Here is a 19,214-nt window from a genome sequence, read left to right on the forward strand (position 1 = left end):
CTTTGCTATTCATAAGGTTTCTCCTGGCCAGTTCTTTGAGAAGTGGATGGCCTCTTCCTTCTTCCTAGTCTGTCTCAGTCTGTAAGCTGGGCTGATACCTGTGCACCATGTGCATCCCGCTGGGTTTAAATCACCTGTGGCTCAGACTCAAAACTCACATCAACATGTCACCATGGTAGGACAAACTGACAGACAAGTTTGTCTCCCTTTTGGAAACCTCTTGTACCACCCTTACCTGGGTCCCTGCAGCTGACTCCTTTGTCCAGATTCCTGGGCCTTTTAATCCCCTTTTTCCTGCTCTACCATCCTGCTGCTTTGGGCATGCCTGGGTTCTCTCTCCTCACCTGGACCCCTGCGGCTGATGGCTCCTCTGTCTGGGTTCCTGGCTTTTAATCCCCTTTCTCCCACTCTCCTGCCCTGCTGCTTGGGGTGTGCCTGAGTTCCCTCTCCTCACCTGGATCCCTGTGGTGACTGAAAATATTAGCCAGTAAACACCTTAAGAGTATCAGGGAAACATTGACTGATATAGTTCCAGAAGATGAACCCCTCAGGTTGGAAGGCACTGTAAATACGACTGGGAAGAGCTGTCTCCTCAAAGTAGAGTCAACCTTAATCATATAGATGGAGTAAAGCTTTCAGGACCTTCATTTGCTGATGTGGTGCAACTCATGAGAAGAAACAGATGTAAACATCCATTAGTAATTGAAATGTAGCCTGTAAGAAGTATGAAGCTAGGAAAACTGGAAGCTGTCAAAGATGAAATGCACACATAAAGATCAATTTTCTTGGGCATTAGTGAGCTGGCATGGACAGGTATTGGCCATTTTGAATCAGACAAATATTGTATACGGTGTCAGGAATGATAAATTGAAGAGGAATGGCACCACATTTATCAAAGAAAGGATCATCATTTCAAGGTCTATGCTGAAGTACAACACTGTCATCAATAGGATAATATCCATATGTCTACAAGGAAGATCAGTTAATATGAATGTTATTCAAATTCACATGCCAACTACTAAAGCCTAAGATGAAAAATTTAAGATTTTTACCAACTTCTGAAGTCTCAAATTGATAAAATATGCAATCAACATACCTTGATAATTACTGGTGATTTGAATGCAAAAGTTGGAAACAAAGATAATCAGTAATCGGAAAATATGGTCTTGGTCATAGAAATGACACTAGAGATCAAATCATAGATTTTTGCAAGACTAGTCATTGCAAATACTTTTTCAGCAAAACAAATGGCAATTATACATGTGGACATCTCTGGATGAAATACAAAGGAATCAAATTGACTACATCTATGGAAAGAGAAAATGGAAAAGCTCAATATGATCAGTCAGAACAAGGCCAGTTGTTGACAGCAGAACAGATCATCAATTCCTCATATGCAAGTTTAAGTTGAAGTTGAAGAAAATTAAGACAAATCCATGAGAGTCAAAATATGAGTTTCAGTGTATCCCACCTGAATTTAGAGACCATCTCAAGAATAGGCTTGACACATCAAACACTAATGACTGAAGACCAGATGAGTTGTGGGATGACATCAAGAACATCATAAGTGAAGAAAATAAAAGGTCATTAAGAAGATAGGAAAGGACGAGAAGACCAAAATCGATGTCATTAACACTCTGACACTTGCTCTTGAATGTAGACTAGCTAAATGGAAAAAGGATGAAGAGTTGAACAGAAGATTTCAATAAGACAAAGAAATGTACAAGGACCTGGAGTTAGAAAACCAAAAGGAAAGAACAAGCTCAGAATTTCTCAAGCTGAAAGAACTGAAGAAAAATTCAAACCTAGAGTTGGAATATTAAAGGGTTTTATGAGAAAAATATTGAATGATGTAAGAATCACCAAAAGAAACAGGATGGAATATATCATCTCTGTACCATAGAGAATTGGTAAGCATTCAACCAGTTCAGGAAACAGCATATGATGAAGAACGATAGTATTGAAGGAAGAAGTCCAAGCTGCACTGAAGGCATTGTTGAAAAACAAAGCTCCAAGAATTGATGGAATGGCAATTTTGATGTTTTTACAAATGCATATAATATCAGAAGAGCTTATTCACCTATGCCAAGAAATTTGGAAGAAAGCTACTTGGCTAAGTGAATGGAAGAGATCTATATTTGTGCTCATTCCAAAGAAAAGTGAGCCAAAATAATGCAGAAATTATCTTACTATATCACTAATAGGAACTCTGGTGGCATAATGCCTAAGGCCTTTGACTGCTAACTAGAAGGCTGGCAGTTCAAACCCATGAGCCACTCCTCAGAAGGAAGGTTGGGCAATCTACTTCCGTAGTGATACTTCCTCGGAAACCCAAGGAAGGGTCGCTATGAGTCATATCCAACTTGACGGCAGTGCGTGTATATCACTAATATTACACATAAGTAAAATTTTGCTGAAGATAATTTACAAGTAGTTGCAGCAGTATATCGACAGGGAACTGCCAAAAATTCAAGCTGGATTCATTCACAGAAGGCCATGGAATGAGGGGTAAAATTGCTGATGTCAGAAGGATCTTGACTGAAAGGTGAATTCCAGAGATATTTATCCATGTTTCATTGACTATGTAAAGGTATTGACTGTGTGGACCATACCAAATTATGGATAACATTATGAAGCATGGGAATTCCCAAGCACTTAATCGTGCTCATGAAGAACCATACATAGACAAAGAGGCAGTGATTCAAAGAACAAGGGGATTGTATGTGGTTTCAAATCAGGAAAGGTGTGTGTCAGGTTTGTATCATTTCATCATACTTACTCAGTTTTTATGTTATGCAAATTATCTGAGAGGCTGGAGTATATAAAGAAGAATACAGCATCAGAACTGGAAGAAGACTCATTAACAACCTGCAGTTCGGATATGGCACAACCTTGCTTGCTGAATGTGAAGACTTAAAACATTTACTGGTAAAGATCAAAGGTTACAGCCTTCAGTATGCATTGAATTTCAGTATAAAGCAAATAAAAATCCTCATAAATGGACCAATAAGCAACATCATGTTAAGCAGAGAAATTCCTGTAGTTGTTAAGGATTTCATTTTACTTGGATTCAGAATCAACACCCAAGGGAGCAACAGTCAAGAAATAAAATGACTTATTACATTGAGCAAATATGTTGCAAAAGACCTCTTTAAAGTGTTAAAAAACAAAGATGTGACTTTGAAGACTTTGTCTCACCCGAGCCATGGTATTTTTAAGCACCTCACATATATGTGAAAGCTGGAAAATGAATAAGAAAGACCAAAGAAGAACGGATGCATTTGAATTATGACAGTGGCAAAGAATATTGAATATAATATTGACTATCAGAAACATTAACAAATCTGTGTCAGAATAAGTATAGCCAGAATGCTCTTTAGGAACAAGGATGGCAAGACTTTGTCTCGTGTAATTTGGTCATGTTATAAGGAAGGACTAGTCCCTGAAGAAGAGCATCAGGCTTGGTAAACTAGATCAGTGAAAAAGAGGAAGACCCTCAATGAGATGGACTGACATGGTGGGTGCAACAATGGGCTCAAACACAGCAACAATTGTGAGGATGGTATAGGACCAGGCAGTGTTTTATTCTGCTGTACATGGGATCACTATGAGTCGGAAACCAATCTGATGGCATGTAACAACAGCATTTGGTTGCTAACTAACAGGTTGGTGGTTCAAACCCACCAGCCACTCCATGGGAGAAAGATGAGGTAGTCTGTTTCAATAAAGATTTACAGCCTTGGATACCATATGGGGCAGTTCTACTCTAGTTTGCAGGGTCACTATAAGTCAGAATCGACTTAATTGCAGTGGGTTTGATTTGGTTTTTATAACAACAGCAAGCAGAATTAGGATTTTGAATCCAGGTTTATTACTCTAGAGTCTATGATCAATTTGTGCTACTGCAATTTATAAATAAAATCAAAATGACTAGCCAAATATTCTGGTTACCTAGTGCTGCTCTGACAAGAATATACCACAAATGGGATGACCTTAACAAACAGGAGTTTATTCTCTTACAGTTTGGAGGCTTTAAGTCTGAGTTCAAAGTGCCAGGCTGAAGGGGCTGGGTGAAAGCCCCTCAACCTCAGGCTTCAGCGCTGCCTCCTGCTCTCAGCCCACTGAAGCTGGAGGTGTTTCTTCACTCAGACAGCTGTTTGCTGCTGAGGCTGACAAGCCCAAGGTTGACAAGAAAAAAGGCATAGTCCTGATGTTACCAAACACCTGGCAAGCCACTAATTAAGTCCATTGTAAGTCCCAAGGTCCGCAGAGTATGGCAGGCTGCTGAACAACAACACAGCTACATGCAGGGTCCAAGCATGCCATAAGCTAGAGACTATCCCCAAGGCTTCTGCTTATATACAGGAAGCAGACCACATTCCCTAAGGCAGCTACTCAGCTGCTCACAGTAGATTCCACCATGGAGTTGATTACCAGTCTCATCGTGGGGAATACAGCATCCAGCTGCCCAGCCACTCAACCAGGCCCAGCTAAGTTGACACACAAACTGAACTACCACAATTCCACCCCTTGTCAACTTGGCATCTGTACAGATCTTCATTGGGTGGCATCTGTACAGATCTTTCTCACTGGGTGGCTCCAGTCCTCTAGTTCTTCTAAGTGGTGACTTCACCCCCTTGGCCTAGCAGGCCCCATTCCTCTCCCTCTTGGGCATGGTGGCCCCACCCCCTCACTCTTGGGCAAAGGCTATGGCTCCATCCCACTAGCTCCCATGAAGGAGCAGCCCCACACTCCAGAACCAATTTGGTGAAGGCCTGGTTCTTTGAAACCTAGAGGGCTGTGATTATTTCACCCTCAGAGGCCATGGTCCTACCCTTTCAGGCTGAGGCAGCTCTGCTTCTGTTTCCTTGGTCTCTCCATTTCTATCGATTAATGCTGAAGGCAACCCACTCTGCTGGAAATCTTCTTGCCCTAAAAACACTCAGCTGTCTTGCTCTGTGGGTCAGCCAACCTGCTATTCCATTTTATGCTAGTCTTCTCTAACAATTAATGCTTGAACGCAACTCACTCCACCAGTAAGCCACCTAACCAAAGGCATCAAGCTTTTTCCTCCATGGGCTGCTAAGACTGTCACTGTCTCATGCCGGTTCTCTCGGCTCTGCTACTGCCATCTTTCTTGCCAGTCTCTGGGCTCTGCTCCTGCCATCTCTCCTGCTGGTCTCTTGGTCTGCTCCTGCCGTCTGTCATGCTGTATGCTGAGGTTTCTCTGCCAGGGTTTCAGGTCAAGGACACACTCCATTCCTGTTTCCACATTTTAGGTATCTGTTAGAGCACCCTACTCTCTCGGTACCAAATTCTGTTCTGGTTACCTAGTGCTGCTCTGACAAGAATATGCCACAAATGGGATGGCCTTAACAAACAGGAGTTTATTCTCTTACAGTTTGGAGGCTTTAAGTCTGAATTAAAAGTGCCAGGCCTTAGGGGCTGGGTGAAAGCCCCTCAGCTTTGTGCTTCACTCTCCTTCCAGCTCCTGGCCCACTGAAGCTAGAGGCACTTCTTCACTCAGATAGCTGCTGGCTGCTAAGGCTGACAAGCCCAAGGTTGATAAGTAAAAAGGCACAGTCCCCATGTTACCAAACACACGGCAGGCCATAAATTTAAGTCCATTGTAAGTCCCAATATCGGCAAAGCGTGGCAGGCTGCTGAACGATGACATGGCTACATGCAGGGTCCAAGCGTGCTATAAGTTAGAGACTGTCCCCAAGGCTTCTGCCTATATACAGGAAGCAAACCACATTCCCTAAGGCCGCTACTCAGCTCCTCACAGTAGATTCTACCCATGAAGTTGATTACCAGTCTCATCAAGGGGAATACTACATTCAGCTGCCCAGCCACTCAACCAGGCCCAGCCAAGTTGACACACAAACTGAACTACCACACCAAATTAGCTTTTTCTCTCTTTCCTGCTATTCTAAATTATAGATTTAGAAATGACATAACCTGTTGTGATCAAACTAAAAAGTGAAAACCATAGAAAGAGGGAAAAGCATGTTACTGGTTTTCTTAAATATTAGGAAGTATATTATGTGGTAACTCTTAACCACAGGAAATTTCTTTGGCTAAACACAATAGCTTGTTTCCTCAAGCTTCTTTTTGTACAGTTTTCTATCTTCATCTCTCCTCAGTTTGAGGGAATACTCCAATACTCACTCCATTAGTGCACAAAAGGGAAATGTGGATAATGCATAGCTCTTGGTCACAAAATGATAATTCCTTATTAAACCAGCAACCTCACAACCATGAAAATAAACAATACCATGACTGTTGTGATAGCTGCACTGCCAAAGGGGCAAGGAGATCACATCTTCTGACCTCCTCTAACTACACAAGAGGAAGACAGAATCACCATCAGTAGCCCAAGGCCTATTCCTGTGATGCCAGACATGCTGCCTCCCTCCAGCTCTTTCACCAACTCTGACACCAACCTTTCCTCCCATAGCACTAACCACCTTTCTGCTGGATTCGATAATTCACTGCAGTGGCTCACAGATTATAGGTTTTTTTAGGGATGCACCAGGTTACAATTCAAGTTCAGGAAAAATGCTCAGTGTCTCTCAGCCATCAGTCTCTCACAGTCTCTTTCCCAGCAGTACGTGTCCGTTGGTGTCTCTCTCAGCAAGGCATGTGTATTGTGTCTCTTTCTCAGCAGCACATGTCTCTCAGGAGCATGTGTCTCTCAGGAGCATGTTTCTCTTGGGAGTGTGTTTCTCTCAGCAGCATGTCCTTTTCAGCCAGCAGTCAGAGAGAGACTTTGGCCTCCAGGAGGCCTCCTTTTGAGCCTGGCAGAGTGGCCAAACTAGCTAATCATAACATCAGAATTCTAAGCACCTGAGAGACAGCAAACTTCCCAGAACATTGCTTTGTGCCACTGCTCAACAGAAATACCCCAGGTGGATAACTTTTACAATCAGGAGCTCCTCAGTTGCTCACAGCAAATTCCACCATGGAGTTTACAAAGACTTATGGCTAGAAAAGCCATACCAGGTAATTTACTACACCACACACACCTTACTTCTCTGACTTAAGAATCAGACTTACTGTTGACAAGAGCTAAACTTAAATCTAGTTCTCATAGGGAGTCAATGGACTATCATTTTATCCATGATTTTCCTAGTCCCTTGCAGATGATAAAACCAACAATCTCTGAAAAAGGCAATATCTGTTTTCCTCATAGCACTATTGACTGGATTAAATAATACATTACTATAAAATTAATTTATCAAAAAGAGTAAGCCAGCACATGTGAAAGTACTGTTGCTTTTATCAATAGATGTCTGAGACCTCTTCCCCTTACCCTAGCAGAGTCTGGACCATATTATCTGGGAAGTTTGTTTTCTCAAACTACAGAGCATTTTGCTGATTTCATTTTATTACATTGAAATACATTATTTATTCAACCTTACTAAATCATATATCAAGTAACTCTGGTGGCATAGTGCCTAAGGCACTTGACTGCTAACCAGCAGGTTGATGCAGGAAGCAGGGCAAGAGTTGGGGATGAGACAGAGCCACAGGAACCCAGGTAAGGGGAGGCAGACAAGCCCCACACCCAGATGCGGGAAGCAGGGTAAGAGCCAGGGATGAGACAGAGCCGAGAGATCCAGGTAAGGGGAGGGAGACAGGACTCACACCCAAGAGGCAGGAAGGAGGGAAAGAGCCAGGGATGACAAAGCCGTAGGATCCAGGTAAGGGGTGGGCAGAGATGTTTCAAACAGCTAAGGGAGACAAACTTGTCTGTCAGTTTGTCTTACTGTGGTGGCTTGTGTGTTGCTGTGAGGCTTGAGGCTGTGCCACTGGTGTCTCTAATGCCAGCAGGGTTGCAAATGGTGCACAGGTTTCAACTCAGCTTACAGACTGAGACAGACTAGGAAGAAGAAGAGGCCCTCCACTTCTCAAAGAGTTGGCCAGGAAAAACCTTATGAATAGCAGAGGAAATCTGTCTGATACATTACTTGGCAACTTCATGAATAGCCTGAGACATTGTCCAATACAGTGCAGGAAAGCCAGCCCCTTAGGTCAGAAAGCACTGAAAATACAAGTGGAAAAGAGCTGCATCATAAGAGTAGAACCAAGCTTCAGAGTAGAACCAACCTTAATGATATGGATAAAGTAAAGCTTTTGGGACTTCCATTTCCTGATGTGGCATGACTCAATTTGGGGAGAAACAGCTGCAAACATCCATTAATAATCAGAACACGGAAAATACAAAGTAAGAATCTAGGAAAATTGGAAGTTGTCAAAAATGAAATAGAATGCATAAAGATTGATATCCTAGGCATTAGTGAGCTGAAATGGACTGGTTTTGGCCATTTTGAATCAAACAACCATATGGTCTACTATGAATGACAGTCTGAAGAGGAACAGCATAGCATTCACTATCACAAACAATGTTTCAAGATCTATCCTGAAGAACAATGCTGTCAGTGATAGGATAATATCCATATGCCTACAAAGAAGACCAGTTAATACTATGATTATGCAAATTTACACATCAAACACCAAAACCAAACATGAAGAAATTGAAGATTTTTATCAACTTCTGCTGTCTGAAATGAACAGAACATACAATCAAGATGTGTTAATTATAACTGGTAATCGGAATGCAAAAGTTAGAAGTGAAGAATTACCAGTAGTTGGAAAATTTAACCTTGGTGACAGAAATAATGCTGGAAATCGCATGACAGAATTTTGCAAGACTAATGACTTATTCATTGCAAACACCTTTTTTCAACAACACAAATAGCAGCTATACACATGGACTTCACCAGATGGAGTACACAGGAATCAGACTGACTATATCTGTGGCAAGAGGTGATGGAAAAGCTCAATATCTTTAGCCAAAACAAGACCAGGAGCTGATTGTGGAACAGAAAACCAACTGCTCATATGCAAGTTCAACTTGAAGTTGAAGACAATTAAAACAAGTCCATGAGAGCCAAAATATGATCTTGAATATATTCCTCCTGAATTTAGAGACCATCTAAAGAATAGATTTCATGCATTGAACACCAATCACCAAAAACCAGAAGAATTATGGGATGACATCAAGAACATCATCCATAAAGAAAGCAAGAGGTCATTAAAAAGATGAAAAAGGAAGAAAAGACCAAAATGGATGCCAGAAGAGATTCAGAAACTTTCCCCTGAGCAGAGAGTACCTAAAGCAAATGGAAGAAATGACAAGAAAAAAAGAGTTGAGCAGAAGATTTCAAAGAGCAGTTTCAGCAGATAAAGCCAATTACTACAATGAAATATGCAAAAACCTGGAGTTAGTAGACCAAAAAGAAAGAACACGCTTGCTATTTCTCAAGCTGAAAGAACTGAGAAAAAATGTTAAGTCCCAAGTTGTAATAAAAAAAGATTCTATGAGCAAAATATTGAGTGATGTAGGAAGCATCAAAAGAAGATGGAAGGAATATACAGTCATTGTACCAAAAAGACCTGGTAAGTTTTTGTCCATTTCAGGAGGTAGCATATATATGATCAAGAACCATTGGTATTAAGGGAAGAAGTTGAAACTGCACTGAAGGAATTGGTAAGAAACAAGGGTCCAGGAATTGACAGAATACCCATTGAGATGTTTCAACAAATGAATGCCCTGCTGGAGGCACTCACTCAGCTATGCCAAGAGATTTGGAAGACAGCTACCTGGCCAACTGACTGGAAGAGATCTGTATTTTCTCCAGAGAAAAATATTTATTCCAAAGAAAGGTGATAGCACAGAATGTGGAAATTATCAAATAATATCATTAATATCACTTGCAAGTAAAATCTTGCTGAAGATAATTCAAAAACAGTTGCAGCAGTATATTGATAGAGAACTTCCAGAAATGCAAGCTGGATTCAGAAGCAGATGCAGAACAAGAGACATCATTGCTGATGTCAGATGGATCTTGACTCAAAGCAAAGAATACCAGAAATGTTTACTTATGTTTTATTAACTGTGCAAAAGCATATGATTGTGTGAATCATAACAAATTATGGGTAACAATGAGAAGAATGGAAATTCCAGAACACTTAATTGTACTCATGAGGAACCTGTACATTGACCAGGAGGATGTCAACACAAGATCTTTAATGTAAGTGGCACAGGAATTATTAACCTAAATTTCAATGAGAAAATAGAGATGGAGAGAGATTCAGTAGTATGCCCATGTTTATTTGGCATAATGAGAGGATTCCAGGTTACCAGTCACCAACTATAGCAAAAAGGCTAGACAACCAGAGAAATTACATAAATAATCTAAGAGCTTCAGAAGCCAAAGATAGTTTTGTTTTTCCCCTCAACCCAATGAAGTTCCAAGCTGCAAAGCACAAAACCTTTATTTACTTGTAATAAGGAAGTAGGAAGATTTATGACATTGAGTTGATAAAATAGTACACACACACATACACTATGGTTTCAAAACAAATGTTTATTTTTATATTTAAAGGTGGAATGTCTAATGTTTAAAGAGATTTTAAAAGTACTAAAAGACATCATGTTTGGTAAAGTAGAAGTTCAGTTTAAAAGACTCAACTACATAGATTGACACAGTGGCTGTAACAATGGGCTCAAGAACAGCAATAACTGTGAGTATGGCACAGAACCAGGCAGTGTATGGAGACGCTGTACATAGGGTCACTATGAGTTGGAACCAACTCGATGACACCTTCCAACAAATGATGTAAAATGACAGAAAGTGATCAAAAAGGTTCCATTTCTATTCTGTGATTAATGGTGTTTCTTGTACTCATTTAGAAGGCCAAATTAGAATTTTTTCATGTAAATTTGTAAATATTTATTGGAATGGAAAGGTAATTAACTCTTTTGACTTAAGAGTTTCAAGTTTCTGCCTATATGAAGAGGACAAGAACCTTGTTTTGGTCCATGAAATTCTTCACTGAATACAATGATTAAGATGCTATGCAGACTGTGAAAGCAAGAGTTGATAAATCTCAGGACCTCTTCCTTAGAACTATTCCTCTTTCTATCTACTCTAATTCCCTAGAAGATAACATGTGGTCCCATGGCTTTTAAAACAATTTGTATAATGATGACTCAGAAATTGATATTCCTAACTCAGACCTCTCCCCTGAACTCCACACACATATACAGAACTTCCAACTCAACAGCACCACTTGGAAATATAATAGACACCTCACATTTCACATATCCACACTGATTCCTTCAGTTTAGGTAATGGTGGCTCCATTCTTTCAGATTATGACAAAACTTTTGATGTTTCCTAATTCCTATATCTCTCTCACTCATCACATCAAGTTCTCTTGACCCTTCCTTCAAAATATATCCAGAATTTAACCACTTCTTCCCACCTTTACCATCACTGCTCTGATCTTCATTATTACATTATTATTCATTATTACAATGCCTCCTAACTAACTGATCTCCCTACTTTCCCCTTGTCCTACCTTCAGTTCTTTCTTAAAGCAGTAGACACAGTCATCTTTCTATAACTTAAGACATGCCATATAACTCCTCTGCTCAAAGACCTCTGATATAAATCCCACTCAAAGTAAAACCCAAAGTAATTACAAAGACTTACACCATTCAGCTCTTGTACATCTCTCACATTGTTCCTTACTGTTATTGTTTGTTGTTGTTGTGTGTCGTTGAGTCGGCTCCGACTCATAGCGACCCCTCCTTGGGTTGCCAAGGCAGTATCACTACAGAAGTAGATTGCCTAACCTTCCTTTTGAGGAGTGGCTGGTGGGTTTGAACCGCCAGCCTTCTAGTTAGCAGTCAAATGCCTTAGGCACTATGCTACTACTGCCTTATTCACTCTATTACAACAATCCATGATTCCTTGTTTTTTCTCTATAATCTCATCTCATGCCTCTGTACTCCCTGAATGCTTCATCTGCCTTACCTATCCTTCTTTCAAATACCTGTATTATTAGCACTTTCATTTCTTTCAGACCTTCATTCAAAATTACTTTCTCAGTAATACCCTTTCTAATATTCAGCCATCACCCTCAAAATTTCCTCTCCTTCTCCATTTATTTTTTATTCCTTAGCACTTATCTATCAAAGTCTAACATGCTGTGTGTGTTAATTACTCATCTTGTTTATTCTCTATCTCTCTCATTAGAAGTTCTCTGAGGAAATATATCCATACATATGTATGTGCGTGTGTATGTGTTTTTTACACACACACACACACACACACACACACGTATATGCATTTAAAAAAAACAAAAACCTCACTGCTGTTGAGTCAATCTTGATTCATAGCAACCCCTCCCTGGGTTTCCAAGGTGTTATCTCTACAGAAGTAGATTGCCCAATCTTCCTTCCCAGGAGTGGCTGATGGGGTTTGAACAACTAGCCTTCTCGTTAGCAGTCAAACGCCTTAGGCACTACTTATGCATATGTATGTATTAATATAAAATGACTTATAATAGAACGTACATTCAATGTCAAATTTATAACATCATATTACAAATATAAGAATACAAAACATTTATTTTCTTTCCACATGAAAAGTGCTGTTCATATATTATTTCAAACTAATATGTGATAAATTAAGAGATATGGAAGTTAGTGAAGGTAAAGTAGCTTTTATCTTCTATATTACTACTTTGGTGGCTATTATTTTAGCCATATCAAATTACGAAAAACATCTATTCAACAACTGAAACTTGTGGCCAGTGCCACTTAATATAGTCCTTTTTCTAAACTGGATGATTATTCTTGCATATTGGTGCTCCTAAAGAGATTAATAATTTATGATATCTTTATTACTTTTAGTGCTTAATTACAGTTCACAGTATATGGTAAATGTTAAATTATTTATAAAATGACCGATTATATATTCATTGATACTGTTCTATTTTAGGAATAATTTCCAGAAAGGCTATCATGTATGTAAATTGATACATAGATAGTTCGTATCTAACATCAGTCAAATGTTTGTCTTCGTGTATAGTGTAACTTTCTATAAAGGATTCCTGCTGGTGCAGTGGTTAAGTTCTCAGCTGCTAACCTAAATGTCGGCAGTTTGAAGCCACTAGCTTCTCTGTAGGAGAAGTCTATAAATCTTCTGTAAAGATTTATAGACTTGGAAACTCTATAGGGCACTTCTACTCTATCCTATAGGATTGCTAAGAGTTGCAGTTAACTCCACACCAACAGGAAGCTTTCTATGGATAAAAAACATTAAAGAAAAAATTTCCAGATACACTAAAACACCTTTAACATAATGATACATTAATAATACTTACAATGTTGTGGTGTGTGTCACAAAGTAGCACCCATTTATTACAAATTTGTATATGTACTTTGAAATTTTATTATAAAAGGCCTTTCAGAGATTGATTTGTAACTAAAAGTTGTACATAAGTCGGATATTCATAACTCGAGGACTGCCTGTAGTTGCAGAGGAACTAAATTTACCTGGAAAATGGTATGGAGGGTCACAGAGAAGCACCATTCCTTTTCCTTCTTTAACTCTGACCTCAGGGCGTTCCTCAGGTGGGAAAGGATCAAGATCTAATTATGAAAAAAATAAAGAAAGCATTTGTTTTCTGGTCAACAGAAAGACAGGCACTCATTAAATTTTACCATTTAGCAACTAACTCATTTGTTGATAAAGTACTTCTCAGTTTAGTGACACTGTTGAGAGTCAACTTCTTGTTCTTACATGCTGAGGTTTCCATGTGCTATGGCCTGGTGGACTCAAAGCCTATGCCTATTGATAGCAGCTTGCATAATATTCTGGCAAACTTGAAGATTTCAAACATCTTAAAGACTTTTGCGTCAGATTTAGGAACAATCTCAGATTGCTTATCTAAAAATGTAATAGACTCAGAAAGAAAAATAGGGATCTATCAAAGAAATTAACTATATAGCAATGAACTTAAGGTATACAATAGTTTCCTTCCCAAGAAAGGACTTGGATGTTGGAACCTTACATGGGGAACTTAAAAAAGAAAAACAAACCCAAACTCACTCCTCTCAAGTCTGAGCCGACTCATAGTGACCCCTCCTTGGGTTTCCAAGGCAGTATCACTACAGAAATAGATTGCCCAACCTTCCTTCTAAGGCGTGGCTAGTGGATTTGAACCCCCAGGCTTCTGGTTAGCAGTCAAATAACTTGAAGGTCACCAATCACCTTTTCAAATGCTGGGTTTTCCTTCCTTTACCCAACTATGTATTTGGAACTCATATTTTCCTTTATTCATTGATACTCTATTATTTTGATTCTTCATTTGTTTTACTGTAGTTTATTCCATTTAAGTCCTGCCTCTTGTCCTATTCCTTATTTATGATCAGTTCTCAAACTGTATTATCTGATTTTCACTCCTCTCAATAGATTGTATACCTCTGAAAATGTATCTATTCTAATTGTTACTTTCTTGCAGAGGGCCCTTCAAATCTGGAGTCTGATGCTTCAGTTGAATGCCTCGCCTTGAATGTCTACTTGACATTTTGACTTGGATAATTCAATGCCATCATGACCTCTGTATGTGAAATAACCATTTAAACTTCCCTCATCCTTGAAGTTGGTTTTATTCCCTCACATCCCTTTTTTAATGAGAACAGAATATTTCTGTCCTTTAACTAAATTTTACTTGAAGAAATATTTAGTGGCCTTCTTTCCTTCAGTGCAGCACAATCTGTCAAGTATTTCTTCAAGGTTTTTCTGTACTATTGATGTTCCCTTTGTCATAACACTAATATAATCTGACTGCTCTAGCTGACTCTCTTACTCCTTCCTGGTAATCACCGTCACATGTTGTTAGGTGCTGTCAAGTCAGCTCCAACTCACAACGACCCCGTGTACAACAGAATGAAACACTACCCTGCCCTGCACATCCTCACAATCCTTGCTATGCTTGAGCCCATTGTTGCAGCCACTGTGTCAATCCATCTCATTGAGGGTCTTCCCCTTTTTCACTAACATTTGACTTTACCAAGCATGACATCCTTCTCTAGCAAATGTTCCCTTCTGACATGACCAAAGTAGCTAAGATGAAGCCTGGTCATTCTCATTTCTAATGAGCACTCTGGCTACACTTTTTCCAGGACAGATCGGGCTTCTAAAAACATCATTTTCATTCTATAGTCTACTTTACAAACAATTTCAATGCTAATTCACAAAATCACATACTGGAGATCATCCGGTCTAATTCCTCCCCCAATGGACAAGTTTCCTTCAGAGTAACCTCCAATTTTTAGCTTAGCACAGTTTTCCTCAAAGTGTTTTTCACTATTTCCCCCATAAGGAAGAAATATTAATTTAAAATAATTTAATTGATTAAATTTCCTCCAACAGGAGGAAATTAAATATTAAGTAATATGATTTTGTCAGGTAGGATTTGTGTTTTGGAGGGACACAATACTTATCCAAGAATACATTTTCACCCTGTTGGGGGTTGTGGTAGTTAAATTTGCATATCAACTTGGGTGGGTCTGGTTGAGTGTCTGGCCTGCTGGTGGCAGTTATTCCCCATGATAAGACTGGCAATCAACTCCATGGCGGAATCTACCACAAGCAGCTGAGTAGCTATCTTGGGGATGTGGTCTGCTTCCTGTATATAAGGAGAAGCCTTGGGATGGTCTCTAGCTTTTGGCATGCTTGGACCCTGCATGTAGCCATGTCGTTGTTCAGCAGCCTGCCATGCTCTGCCAACCTTGGGACTTACACTGGACTTGAATTAATGGCCTGTCATGTGGTTTGGTAACATTGGAACAGTGCCTTTTTACTTGTCAACCTTGGGTTTGGCAGCCTCAGCAGCCAGCAGCTGTCAGAGTGAAGAAAAGCCTCTAGCTTCAGTGGGCTGGGAGCTGGAGGCAGAGCTGAAGCCCAAGGCTGAAGGGCTTTTACCCAGCCCCTAGAACCTGGCACTTTGAACTTGGACTTAAAGCCTCCAAATTGTAAGAATAAACTCCTGTTTGTTAAGGCCATCTCATTTGTGGTATATTCCTGTCAGAGCGGTACCAGGTAATCAGAACAGGGGGTGATATTTCCCCCATTTAGAATCATAATTTAGCACTTCCACCAATACTACTTTTTTAGAGAGCCTTTCCAGAGCCTTTAAAATGTTTAGCTTTACTTTCCAACATTCTGACTATTTCAAGTATGTTCAAAATACCCCTCATGACACTTTGCTCTCTCAAAAGTTTTTCTTCACCACACAATTAAGGCCAATTAATTATATAAGATCCACTCCATTCGTGGAACCTTCTCCTCACATTCCTTCCTTCTTGAGTTTTCTTCTTGATAAGTTCTTGTAACAGCACTTATTGATATCTACTTTGAAGGTCAAACTTCCTCATATCTTAATTTAAAGTTTTCATGTGTGTATGACCTGTTTTACTGCCAACAAACTGCAACTGTTTGTGGAAAGGGAATATGTCCTCTTTAAAATTCTACACAATAAGCATTCAGCAAAATTTGTTGGAATGTTGAGGCAGAAGAGTCCATTTTCACTGAGAGAGGTAAGTAGAAGTATTTTAATAAAATTGGAAAATCCCAAAGAGTAGGTAATTGCAAATTTATCATTCTAGTTTATGTAGGACGAGCTCTAGTGGCATAGTGGCTAAGGCTTTTGACTGCTAACCAGAAGCCTGACAGTTCAAACCCAGCAGCCTCTCCTCAGAAGGAAGATTGGGCAATCTACTTCTGTAGACATACCACTTAGGTAACCCAAGGAGGGGTCACTATGTAGATTATTGCCAATAATTAAAATACACTTAATGCTTACTTCACCTAAATACCTTTATCTTTTTTTTTTTTTTTAAGTAACAACTACTTACATCCAAAGCTTAAGGTTGCTTCAATGCTTCTGACCATTCCATAGTTATTTGATGCTAAACAATAGTATACTCCAGCATCTTTCTGCTTGTCAGGGTTGTTGATGACAAGGTTTCCTCCCACCATACTGTATCGATCACTTGTCAGATCAATATCCCCATTATTCATTCTCCATCTATGAGAAAAAGAAATAAATGTCATACTAAGGGTCACAAGGCCTGGAAAGCATACTGGGCTAGCATCGTTCTCAAACAATACAGGCTCAACTACATAAGAAGTCAGATGATTAAGTAGATAGCTCTTTAAGATAAAGTTCTTTAAGACAGATTAAGTAGATGGTATTTCTTCACACCCTATAATTCCATGTCCCTGAGCTCTTTTTTTATAATTTAGCTCAGGCACAGGAAGGTAAATCCTAAAGTGCATGACATATTTCTTCTTTTTTTTTATGATGTATCACAAAAGACACAAACTCCATTGGATTTTCTTCCATAAATTTATTTCTTAGCAATTATATGTATATTATAAATGATAACCATCTACTTACTAGTGTGTATTTGTGTATATATATATATATACTCTCTATATATATAAATATATATATATACTATTAATAGCATCATTATAACAGAATTAAAATATAAAATGTCAATATATGATACTAAATTTCAAAGTAATTCTTCAATAAAGTGAACATGAACACAATCTGGATCCTGTAGAGTAAATAACATACTCTGACCACTAGAGGTCGATCACACAATTTGAAAATGGTAAAGTCAATGGGAGCTATGGTTGCTAAATTGCCAGCACACTAAACAAATTTTCTTCAGCCTAGAGTTAGTTTTCACTTGTGCCTTTTCACATTATTCAGGGGTTATTCTTGATAAAGGAATTTTTTCCCCCATTATATATTTCCAAAATAACCTAGGTGAGACATGTTGCTGGCAATCAAACTTAATTGACAGACGTTGTGTTATAAATGAAGTAACTAGAAATGGGCTCTAACTTTCCTAGTGAGATGGGAAAAAATGCATGTATAAAATAATATCCAATTAAGACAACCATCGAGATTTTATAATCCTTATGGAGTACAGTTTATTAATGTTCGATGAATGGCCTGTATCTTAGTGACAGCTTTGTTTATAGTCTGGTATGTTTCTGATCAAGAAATAAATCTTGCCAAAAGAGAACATCTTTTATTAAATAAAAACTACTGGAATGTTTTCAGTGTTAATTTTTTCATAGTATAGAAGGTAATTTAAAAGGAAGCATAGAAAACTATGTGCTTTTGCATTTTTAAAATCCCAAATTCCCAAAGAATAGTGCCCCCACCTGCAAATGATGATCATACTTGAACCATACAGTGTCAAGTCGCTTAGGACTAGTCAAAGCAGTAGATTGCCCTGTGGGGCAGCTCCAGCCAACTGCTGGGATTTATAAAAAAATTTCATTATGTTTACTCTAAATTTTTATGTATTGCCTTAACTTCCTCCCAATTGATCTGATTCTGCCTTTGATGTCACATACGATTCAGTTTTGCCACATTTGGTAAGTTCACTAGTTTGTTTTCAGGAATGTACACCATTGTTACAATCCCTTTAACATTGTCATAAGAACCATTTTTATTGTAGTTTTCATTAGTTTGAAGGCCTGGACAAGATAATGGAAAAGTCATAGCCACAAGGCTGATAAATGGAAAGTAAAGTTCCCTGTTGTACATCTCAGGATGCTGCATGAATACCAAATTTATCACAGAATATGCTACAAATATAAAACTACTGTTTGAATGACAAATTGCATGACCACGGTCAGTATAGTTTTCCCTGAATATTAAGGAAATTTTAAACAATTCAGATGTTCTTTTTATCAGTCAAGCTACATCATGATATGAATTTTTTTGGCTGCCTTCATAACACGATAAAGTATCTGCTTCTCTCCTCCAGCTCTCTACATTAATGTGTAGACAGTCAGGCCAAGTGTGCCCTGGGAACCTCAGTGCTTGGGCAACTTTTGGGAAGGACTTGGTGATGTATTTGCCAAAAAAAGCTTTGCTTCTTACTGTGTCTGTTTAGGGAAAGGGTGAGACAAGGAGAAGCACAACTATCCATATTTCTAGAACACAATGAGAGAACAACACTTTCTGTTTTGTAGCCTCGATGCCAGCCGGGAAGGTGATCTCTAAGGTTCTATGTATGAGCATTAAAGACAGAGTGTCACATTACTAAAATTACTGAAATAGTTTTTGTCGCATTACTAAAATAGTTTTTGAGAACTCTATCAACCTATCTAGATAAGTAAACCTGTTGCTATTGACTCAGTTCCGACTCATAATGACCCTGTAGGACAGAGTAAAACTGCCTCATATAGGGCCTCCAGAGCTATAATCTTTATGGAAGAAGATTTAACATCTTTCACCCTCATAGCACCTAGGCA

General features: G+C 39.0%; 1 protein-coding gene across 1 annotated transcript in view; it reads right to left on the reverse strand.

The window, feature by feature from the left end:
- CNTN1 (contactin 1) overlaps nucleotides 1–18,456 on the reverse strand; it is a 190,662-nt gene extending 172,206 nt beyond the window's left edge. The window contains exons 1-4 of the mRNA XM_007937988.2: nucleotides 18,309–18,456; nucleotides 18,133–18,208; nucleotides 16,784–16,956; nucleotides 13,418–13,513 (exon numbers count right to left, since the gene is read on the reverse strand). Of these exons, the coding sequence (XP_007936179.2) occupies nucleotides 13,418–13,513; nucleotides 16,784–16,956; nucleotides 18,133–18,208; nucleotides 18,309–18,456 (493 nt within the window). The remainder of the gene's footprint in view (nucleotides 1–13,417; nucleotides 13,514–16,783; nucleotides 16,957–18,132; nucleotides 18,209–18,308) is intronic.
- Between the last annotated feature and the right edge of the window lie 758 nt (nucleotides 18,457–19,214).

Source organism: Orycteropus afer, unplaced genomic scaffold (genome assembly GCF_000298275.1).
Source record: "Orycteropus afer afer isolate SDZICR_OR568_19922 unplaced genomic scaffold, OryAfe1.0 scaffold00045, whole genome shotgun sequence".
NCBI classification, from domain to species: domain Eukaryota; kingdom Metazoa; phylum Chordata; class Mammalia; order Tubulidentata; family Orycteropodidae; genus Orycteropus; species Orycteropus afer.